The sequence below is a fragment of the Panthera leo genome, chromosome A2, assembly GCF_018350215.1.
Source record: "Panthera leo isolate Ple1 chromosome A2, P.leo_Ple1_pat1.1, whole genome shotgun sequence".
NCBI lineage: Eukaryota > Metazoa > Chordata > Mammalia > Carnivora > Felidae > Panthera > Panthera leo.
Window position 1 is genome coordinate 139718312 of NC_056680.1, and position 10485 is coordinate 139728796.

The 10485-nt window shown below is 37.9% G+C and overlaps 1 protein-coding gene across 3 annotated transcripts; it reads left to right on the top strand.

The window, feature by feature from the left end:
* The first annotated feature begins 1863 nt into the window (after positions 1–1863).
* Positions 1864–10245, top strand: LOC122213546 (hyaluronidase-4-like). Of its 3 annotated transcripts, XM_042927630.1 has the most exons (5): positions 1864–2024; positions 2723–3674; positions 7280–7369; positions 7443–7536; positions 9297–9381. In XM_042927630.1, the coding sequence occupies exons 2-5, from the start codon at positions 2754–2756 to the stop codon at positions 9353–9355; spliced, it is 1164 nt and encodes a 387-aa protein (XP_042783564.1). In that variant the 5' UTR covers positions 1864–2024; positions 2723–2753; the 3' UTR covers positions 9356–9381. The 3 variants fall into 3 exon arrangements, with proteins under 3 accessions (XP_042783564.1, XP_042783562.1, XP_042783563.1); XM_042927628.1 differs by lacking the exon at positions 7443–7536 and having other exon boundaries at positions 9297–10245; XM_042927629.1 differs by lacking the exons at positions 7280–7369; positions 7443–7536 and having other exon boundaries at positions 9297–10245.
* Positions 10246–10485: the final 240 nt, after the last annotated feature.

The window sequence follows — 10485 nt, forward strand, 5'->3', positions numbered from 1 at the left end:
TGAATGCCTTCAACAGGGCTCCAATTATCAGGCAAACAAGACCCTGGCTTGAGAGAAAATTTCATCTTTGCTTGGAATCCCCCACAACATATTTTAAGAGGCTCTATAGTATAGCTATAAAACCTTGTGGTTTTTAAGTTTTTAGTTCATTTATTTATTTACCTATTTATCTATCTATCTATCTATCTATTTATTTAAAGTAATCTCTACACTCAACGTGGGGCTCAAACTCACAACCTGGAGATCAAGAGTCACATACTCTTCCAACTAAGCCAGCCAGGCGCCCCTAAACTTGTTGAAGTTGTAAACCCCAAAGAGATTTTTTTACTGGATCCTAATAATGCATTGTCATAATAAAGAGTGACTGGTGATTTTATCGTATGTTAAAAAAAAAACCACAAGATTTTCTGTCATTGAGTGCAAAGAATGAAATGCCCAATTACACATGAATTTGGACTTTAAGTACACACACACACACACACACACCTATATTTAGAACCATCTTAATAAGTTTACATTTCAGTGGAAGAAAATGTATAACAAAAGCATGATAAAACCACATCTTTCTCACCTTTGACACAGTTCTTGGCAGAATTGAAAAAGAGGCTCACAGAACTTTGAATGCTATTGGCAAATGATGCCCTGTCCCCCTAATACTTTTCACTGCAAAAATCTAAGATACCAATGACAAGTAGGTTACCATTAAAACGGATTATTTACTTCTCTTTTAGAGTCTATCAGAACTCACTCCACCACCCCTTTGATGCATAAAACCCCACTCCCAGGTTATTTTTATCACTTGTACTTTTCTCTCTGTACCTTCACATAGAGCCAAATTCACATCACTCCCTGAACCTGGCCAACTTGTCCGTCATGTCCTTTGTCACTTAAAATCTGTAATCAAGAAAATCCCCTAGATCATAAAATGATCCGAGCAGCCTCGGATCCGAGCTATCCTCCACCTAGTCCAGACCTTAACCCACGGCTTTTATAGAGTGAGGGGCATGGTGGTGAGATCAAAAGGTAGTTATCTAAAGCGGCACCACCTGTGCATGATAGGCTTTCTACTGATTCTCTAACGAGGAGCCTTCTGTGCACCATTTAAGGGGAGATCAGAGCAAGTCTTCCCACATTCCAGTCAGGGCTTACATTAGCATCCATGGGGCCTGGAACACGTAGCCCCAAGGGAGGTCATTGCATAGGCATGAACAAGATGGCGGGCCAAAGATGGAGTCTGTGTTGTCAGCGCACTACAAATTCAATGAACAAAAGCCAAAGTGTGTGTATGAATGTGTATGTATGTATGTATGTATGTATGTATGTATAAATAAATAAATAAATAAATAAATAAATAAATAAATTTAGGTCAGATTTATATTCTGAATGATAAAAATGGCTAGAAAATGGAATAAAATCTCAGTAAGCATTATGAAGAAACAATTAATTATATTCAAAAATTCACACTGTTTAATAATGCACAATTTTGTTACTGTAGTAGAAGTTCATTATAAAATGCATACTAGGGACCAAGATAATGCCAAAGTCTTTACAATCTTAGGGTGCGATTTTATGAGTTAACACATGATTTTGGTTGGTAACATTTCTTGTGTTTAATATATTAAAGAGAGCAAGAACTACACAAGAAGTAACATATGACTCTCAAAAAGATACTGAGTTTAATTACATCAGAGAAAAATTTGTGATTCCTTTATATAAAAAATATGTACATGATAAAATAATTTGGATATATAACTTCCAACTCTGCTGCTTGCAGAATGAGATCTCATTGGCTGGAATGCATCATTTATTAGGCAGTCCTTGTATTCTGGGAAGATTCTTTGGCAGTTTTTGGTCAACTGACTATTTAGAAGGGGTTTAGAGAGCCAGGTTTCATTTGAGATTTAACTGGTGAAAACACAGCCCAATTTCTTCAAGAGAAAACCATGAAGTTAAAGAACTAATAGGTTTTTAGGCTTCTTTATATACCTGAGAGAAGATAGCACCAAATCCATAATCAATAGCAGGTAAATGCCATGTATGTTTTCTATTTTAGCCTATGCTAATTCCAAAGGTGATTGCTATCTTTTACAAATAGACAAAATGAAGCAAAACCAATGGATAAACAAACGGACAAACACATCTTTGAGGCCAGTGCATTTCCAATAGCAAGCAAGGTATTGCTTACTGCTGGTATCATTTGTTATTTCTTTTATTCTAGTTAATATTTGTTAAAATATCAACATTTGTTAATTTTCAACAGGGCATGTCCTTGGTCACTTTGCCAGTAATCAATAAGGAGATAGGGCAATCCATTCCTGGCTCCCCTTACAACCAAAGTTATGTCTGTACAGGATGGTGTAGATCAATGTAGTCAGAATAATAGGAAATTAAAGCCAGAACATCTAGCATGTAGAGTTGGCATAGCTGAGAATATGTGTGAAAACTTTTACTTTAGTTTTTATTCACTGGATTTTGTTTTCATGTTTTCAGTGTTTTTTTTAAAAAAAAGCCTCATTTTTCTTCCCTTGGTTCAAATGAAACTATAAATTAATCCTAGAGAGCAATAAACCTTATAAGTCTTAAAAAGAAATTGTTCTACCATTTAAAGAACAGCTTGAACACCATTGTGAGTTTACTTCATTTGCTACTCCCTGTGTAGTGTAAAACTAAAGGGACATTTGACTCCATTGTGTCTGATTTTTTTCCTCTTCTTGTTTTTAAGGAGACTGCTGTAATGGTGAAAACTACAAGCCATGTATAACCTGTGGATGGCATGGTCGGGAGTGTTGTTGCCCTTGATCAAGTTCACTCATTCAGTCCTCAAACCAGTACTGCCCCCAGTGATCAAGAACCAACCTTTCAACATGTTCTGGGCTGCCCCAACGATGCAGTGTCAACATTTCTTCAACGTGGATTTGAATCTCCCATTATTTAATATTATAGCAAATCCTGTAGAGACTCAGAGGGGGTCAACAATTGCCATATTTTATCCAAATGAATTAGGGTATTATCCTTATTTCTCTCAAGATGGAAAACCCTTTAATGGAGGGATACCACAGAATATGAGTCTTTCTAAACACCTCAGGAAGACAGCTGATGACATTGCAAAAGTTGTCTCTTGGTGGAGATCGGAAGGTCTTGTTGTCATTGACTGGGAAAGCTGGAAACCCCAATGGGATAGAAATTGGGGCAAGAGAATAATATATAAAAACCACTCCTTAGCCTTCACTAGAAACCGCCATCCTGATTGGTCAGAAATGAAAGTGAAAACAATTGCCCAACAGGAATTTGAAAGTGCTGGAAGGAGTTTTATGAACACCACTCTCACATTGGCTTTAGAAATGAGACCAAAGTGTTTATGGGGCTTTTATCTCTACCCAGACTGCTACAATTATGATTATAGGACAAACCCACAGATCTACACAGGTAAATGCCCAAATGATGAAATTTCCCGCAATGACCAACTCCAGTGGCGATGGGAAAAAAGTACAGCACTTTATACGTCAATATATTTGGATAAAATATTGAAGTCAAGTTTAAATGCTTTGAAATTTGTTCATTATCGAGTTAGGGAAGCCATAAGGATCGCTGAGATGGCTAGACATGACTATATTTTGCCAGTTTTTATTTTTTCCAGACCATTTTATTTGCATAGTCTTGAAGCTTTGTCACAGGTAAGAAAAAGTATAGTCACTCACCTAAAAAATGGAAATTTGGTACAATGAGTATACAAAATCTGTGAAAAAGAATGTTTTAGGGTAATTATTTTCCCTTAATAACAGAACACTATTTTATTATTAAAGGTACATATTTCTTTAAATGTCAATCCAGTTCTGAAACAATATCACTGACAATTAGATGTTTACTTAGTTTTTATGTGTGTATGTATGTATGTATGTATGTATTTTCAAATGTTTATTTATTTTTGAGGGAGGCAGGGGGCAGGGAGAGGGAGGCAGGGGGCAGAGAGAGGATCCAAAGCAGGCTCTATGCTGATAGCAGAGAGCCGATGTGGGGCACAGGCTCACTAACTGTGAGATCATGATCTGAGCTGAAGTCTGACACTTAACCAACTGAGCTACCCAGGTGCCCCATGATGTTTACCTAGTTTTTTGGATGATGACTCTTATCAGCTTAGCATTTTCAGGGTTTTCCTGTAGAATAGTTGTCAAGCTTGAGTTAAATGATGTAACAGATTAATTTTAACCGTGGAGCAATTTCAGAATCAGCTTTTTAATATAAAAGAGTAGCACCAATTTTGCAAATCTAAAAGGTATAGAATAAAGCGTGGGTAAAGTATTAATCAATTATAGTTTTTGTTATATTTCATTTTTATGTTTTAATTAAGTTCACTGAAAATAACATAGATTCTATTAATTTTATATTTAAGAGTCTACAATGTGATCTAGTGGCTAATATCAAGGCATTAAAAGTGGTTTATGCAAACAGACATTGCCTTAGAAATAACACAAAGTAGGAAGAACAAAGAGATGGGAATGAGCTTGTTTGGAAGATAATGAGTTTGCAGACACTTGGAAGTGTTCAAGCTTTAGCTAGATTGTCATTTAGATAGGACATTATTGTAGGGATTCAATCACTGGGTAGATGACTAGATAAGAAAACCCTTAAATCTCCAGCCATACCTGTGGCTCACATTTCTGTGATTCCAGTGCCCAATACAGACACAGGGCCATTGGATAGACAATACACAGCTCATCTTTTTAGACCACTTATGTTTGAGATGAGGGCATTTAAAAGCAGTATCAATTATTCCTCAAATATTTTAGAATAAAATCTATTGACCCAAACGCTATTGATTAGACTTGACATTTACATCGTTGAGGATTACTCAGTAATGGGTTGTTTATTCAATATGTTTAGGAGGAAAAGAGTATTAGCGTCTTGACAAAAAGTTGGAAGATTTCAGAGTTATCTAATCCACCTCTGACCCAAACATGGATTCTTTCTTATCTGGCCTCTGCTTCAACACTTTTTGATGGGCTCTCCCTATTCCAGAAGAAAAATTGCCGTTTTGGGACGATGTTAATTCCCAGAAAGTTCTTGAGTATGTTGAGTCTACTCTGCCCCTGGATAATTCACATCATTAAGTCTAATTCTACCTTCTGGTGTAACCTAGAATAAATCAAATCCTTCTTTGAAAAGTCAGTTCTTCAGGTATTTGAAGACATCAGTCATACCTAGCAGTCTTCTTGATAAGATATTCCTCAAGTAACAGATCTTTCGAATCATGTCACTTTCTCAAATCCTTTTGGGAAAAGACTAGGTTACATTTATTCATTCCAAAATTATTTATTGAGTGACTACAATGTGTCAGACATGATATGTTATTAATAATAATAATAGTAGAAACTGATAATAGTCCATACAGTGAGGTAGTTTCTCTTGATAGAAAATGAGAGAATGAGATGAACCACATTTTAATAAAAGTCTTTTTCATAACTGTCCCATTTTTGTACTATTAGACATCTGCCATAAATTATGGGCTACGTATCATCTCTGAGCTCTACTTTGGAAATCAATAGACCACATACTCGACTCATCAAAAGCTATAGAGCGGGGGCAGATGGGGAGAGAGAGAGAATCTTAAGCAGGGCTCTATCCCACCACCCTGGGATTGTGATCTGAGCCACAATCAAGAGTTGGACACTCAACCGACTGAGCCACACAGGTCCCCCTATATTGAAGCATTTTAATCCTATCCTGTTGCCTTCACATATCAAAAAATGAGATGGGTCTTTCTTACCTATTGTCTATATAACATAACTTTTCAATGAAATAATTTAAAATATCAGCTTTGCTTGATGTATTCTTTCAGAGGTGTCTCAATTTAAGTGAGCGACTTGATTTATATTTAAGGAATGTGATATTAGTATAAGAGTGCATTATAATAGAAGGATGATTTCCTTTCTATTGGTATTACCTAGATAAATTGCAGACCACAAGCACTAGTGTTACTGGAGGTTTTCCGTAATGCAGGGAAGTTTTGCTGTGGCGTGGTCATCTTCTCAACCTTGTTTTTGAATACTGTGTCTTTGCACTGGATCTCTGGCTCTCCACACCTCGGAGGGAAGGGAAGAATGCAGGTTCCTTCATCTATCATCTCTCTGTTTCATCCTCCTTTATTCCCTGTTCCTTTGCTCTTGGTCTATAAACATGAACATAACCTCCTCTGTTTCTTGCCTTGGTGAGTTATAATCTACTTAGTCACCCAGCTTGAGAGTCAAGCTCCTTTCTCTTTTCATTATCTAATAGGTATCCATCCAAATCACTCTTCAGTCTGCCCCTCTGCTTTGCAAGGACCGACATGGCCTTTGTTGAGACCCTCATCATTTCTCATTGAGCAGTGTCCATCATCTCCTAATGGATGCCCCTTGCTATCTTCTTGGCTTCCCCTTCCAATACATGTGTTATGTGACAGCCAAAAGAATCTATCAAAGTTGCAAACTGGTGGCTTTCCAGTACTAAAACTTTTTTTGTAGTCAAGTCCTAATAATTTAAAATAGCCTAAAAGACTTTGTATTTAGATCCTATTTATATACAAAGATTCAGATGCCTTCCCTTCTTCCCCAGTCCCCTGTGCTTTACCATAGGAGTTATAGCAGTTCTCTGGGTGGACTATGTTTCTTTTCTACATGTGAACCTCTGCCCTTATTCTTCTACTGTACACCAAATTCTGCTCTCTCTAATCTATCTTATGAATTTGTACTCATTTCAAAAGACATATCTGAAATCTCACCTCCTGAAGAAAGATTTTCCAGACTCTTCTATGTAGCATTAAGCAGTACCTCTAATCTATATGTCTAATAGGCCAATATAGAACTTAATTTGTTATACTATACTGACTTGATTTTTTTTATCACAGCAAACTTTGTTCTTTTTTTTTAAATTATTATTGTTTAGCGGTTAGAGGTAGTATAACATCAGAGTTGAGAGTTCCAGCAAATTATAATTAGTTGTCTTTATGTCTGTCTCAACCATCACACTAAAGTGCTTCCTTGAGGACAGGAACTAGAATCCATTCCATTTTTACATTCTCAGTGTCTAGTATATTGTCTGGAACATCATAAATATTTATCAAATAAAAGAAAGTCACCAAGGCAGAATCGCCTTTTCTAATAATTCTCTACAGTGCTTTGTTTCAGAAACAAGGATCACATTATCGATGTGTTTTTTACCACAATTGATGGGTTAAGTCTTATCACTGAAATGTCAATGACTAAGTTTGGCAGAAACTACTTGTGATACGTCTCTTTTTTAGGAAGATTTAGTACATACAATTGGCGAGAGTGCCGCATTGGGAGCGGCAGGAATAATACTGTGGGGAGGATACGAATACTCTGATTCAAAGGTAAGCAGTGATCTCTCCGTCAGCATCTTGAACGTTTTCTAGATACTGTTTTTGCTTTCATTTTTCACATTAGAGCCGAATGGTTATTTGCTCAGATGACTCTAATGAAGTTCAAAGAGTATGGGGACAAACACTGTTTGAACACCTACTCTATAGCAGCCACCGTGGTAAGTAGTAGTGTGGAAAGAGCACACGGTTTTGAATCAGACAGCCCTAAAGGAGAATTCTATTTTTACATTCTAGAAGTATACTCTTAGGCAAGTTAATTCACCTCTCTGAGTCTCAGTTTCTCCATCTTAAAAAAAAAAAAAAAAAAGAGGGGCACCTGTGTGGCTCAGTCGGTTGGGCGTCCGACTTCAGCTCAGGTCACGATCTCACGGCTGGTGGATTCGAGCCCCACATGGGGCTCTGTGCTGACAGCTCAGAGCCTGGAGCCTGCTTTGGATTCTGTGTCTCCCTGTCTGTCTGCTCCTCCCCTGCTCACACTCTGTCTCTCTCTCTCTCTCAAAAATACATAAACATTAAAAAAAAAAGATACTGAAATAAAGCCTACTCTGCAGGGATCAGTAGATGCAATGATACAATCTATATGTGAGAAAGATATAAATAATAAATTTAAAAAATAAGTATTTTTCATCCATACTAAAGAGGATAGATTTTTCTAAAAATGGTATTATATTGCCATTTTCTCCATGATAGAAATGCTCATGGGAGGAAAAATATATGTATTATATTAACAATCTGCTCTTGTTAGTAATGCATACACAAAATAACTATTATTTTTCACAACCGACTTTTCGCATGGTCTATTGGTCGCCTAAGTGAAAACTCTGAACCACAGCTTTTCCTCACTTCCAGGTATTAACAGATAGCCTCATTTTTGGTTATTAAAACATCCAGTCTCCAACATACAAAAACAGCCAAACATCATTTGGCACGGAATGAGTTAGGACGATGGGGCTGTTAAGAGCAGGAGACGTGAAGTTGGGTCGTTTGGGGTCCAGGGCTCATGTTTTGTCACTTACTAGCCGTGTGACCTTGAGCAAGTCATCGACTTTACAATTTCTTTATCTGTAAAATGGGGGAAATAATAGTATATGTCTCACACGGTACGTGCCAAGTACATGTTTGCTATTATTATGTGGGTAAACATTTCCTACACCTCCTCCCCACACCGCAAGCTTAGGTCTTAGGTATGGGGAAGAGAAGTATGGGGCAAGTTCTTTGCTCATTTGCTTTAAAGATGGGTGTGGGAGACTGGGTCAGAAAGGAGACAAAGTGGGCAATGTAATTTTTATTGATTTGGGGTATTTATGATGATTTTTGTCTTTTGAAGTTCTTCCCAAACAACTGCCACATAGGTACTGGCTCTTTCTTGCATGAGGGGTCGCTGGCGTTTGGTTAGAGACACCCTCCCGCCTTGCACGCAACTTGCACCCCCAGGGCTCTGCTCCTCAGGCATTGGAAAGCAGAGGCTGGCATATGCTCAGATGGGGAAGGCCGCCAGAGTTGCAGTCTGGGAAGAGGATCAGGAGATCAGATTGGAATGTGTTAAGTTTGAGATGCTTATGAGACATGCAGGTGGAGACGTCACATCAGTAGGTGGCTATGCAATTGGTTCAGGGATAAAGCCTGGGAGATACACATCTGGAGTTCTATTTAAAGCAAGGAGATGGGGTGAATGCTTCCAGCGAGGGTATAGCTATACGCAGTCTTAGCAAAGTCTGACCTACAATGTTTCTGCATATTAAGTATCAGTGTTGAAGATATTTCACAATTAAAGTTAAATTTAAAATAACCATACCATATTAATGCTGATGATCTTCCTCCTCAGCCTTACCAAATACAAAACTCCAAGTATTAATACCACCTGTATAAAAGAACCACATTTCAAGAGTGATCTAAATGCATCTCTGTTTTATTACAGAAGGCCTGCTTAACCGTGCAAAAGTCTATCCAAGGGCCATTGGGCCATTATGCAGTTAATGTGACATCTGCAGCCAAATTCTGCAGTCAAAGCCTATGTAACAATAATGGAAGGTGTGTCCGAAAAGCACCTGAGTCCTCCGCCTATCTGCATATGCCTGAAAGCAGCGCTAAGAAATACATCCTAAATAAGAGTTTCAGATTCGTCATTTCTCCAGCCGATAAACTGAAGACAGTAAAGGTCATGAAGAACGGGTTTGTGTGTCACTGTTATTACGGCTGGCATGGGGAATCCTGCCGACAACACTCTTCAGATCTCTTGAGAGAGAAGAATAAGGCTCCTATGACTAACTTTAAATTTTCAGTGTTTCTCAGCATGACCTTATTTATCATTCTGTTGAATTTTGTTACCCCCTATTGCAATGCCAATTTTTCCTTGAAATACTGAAGAGTAGAAAATGCTGCTTTTTTCCCCTTTAATCTACTTCTAAATATTTATTGGCTTTAAAGTAAAAAAAAAAAAAAAATATTTTTTAAGTGATCATTGGTTCCATTCCTGGATAGAGTGATTGTTTATTGGGTGCTTAGTTCATGCTGGGCACATGTGATAAGGAAGTGAACACACAAAAGTCCCTGACCTTGGGGAGCTTAGATTCTTGTAAGAAATTGAACAATAAATAAATACGTATATATCAAATGGTGATAAGTGCTATGGAAAAGAGTAAAGCAGGGTGAATGGATTAGGGGGTGTCAGGGAGCATGGAAAATTATATATAGAGTAGACAAATAAGCCCCTTGATGAGATGGCCTGAAGGCAGAAGAAGGAGTTGGCAAATACATCTGAGAAGAGCGACCTTGGAATGCGGAATAGGAAAGAGTAAAGACAAAAACCTTTCAGGGCACTTTGGTGGCTCAGTCAGTTAAGCATCTGACTTTCGTTCAGGTCAAGATCTCACGCCCCGTTGGGCTCTCTGTTGTCAACACAGAGCCCGCTTGTGATCCTTTGTCTCTCTCTCCCTGCCCCTTCCCTGCTCGAGTGCTCTCTCTTCTCTCAAAAATAAATAAACATTAAAACAACAACAACAACAACAAAACAACAACAACAACAACAACAACAACAAAACCTGTAAATGGGAGCAGATCTGGAGTGTTTCAGGACATCAGGAAGGCCAGTGTGACTGATGCAGGAA

What these genes read in the sequence shown, in the direction of transcription:
- LOC122213546 (XM_042927628.1), top strand. Translation starts at nt 2,754, where the DNA reads ATGTATAACCTGTGGATGGCATGGTCGGGAGTGTTGTTGCCCTTGATC. An exon ending in GTCTTGAAGCTTTGTCACAG is followed by an intron (nt 3,675 to 7,279) that starts GTAAGAAAAAGT and finishes TCTCTTTTTTAG; the next exon opens with GAAGATTTAGTACATACAAT. An exon ending in ACGAATACTCTGATTCAAAG is followed by an intron (nt 7,370 to 9,296) that starts GTAAGCAGTGAT and finishes GTTTTATTACAG; the next exon opens with AAGGCCTGCTTAACCGTGCA.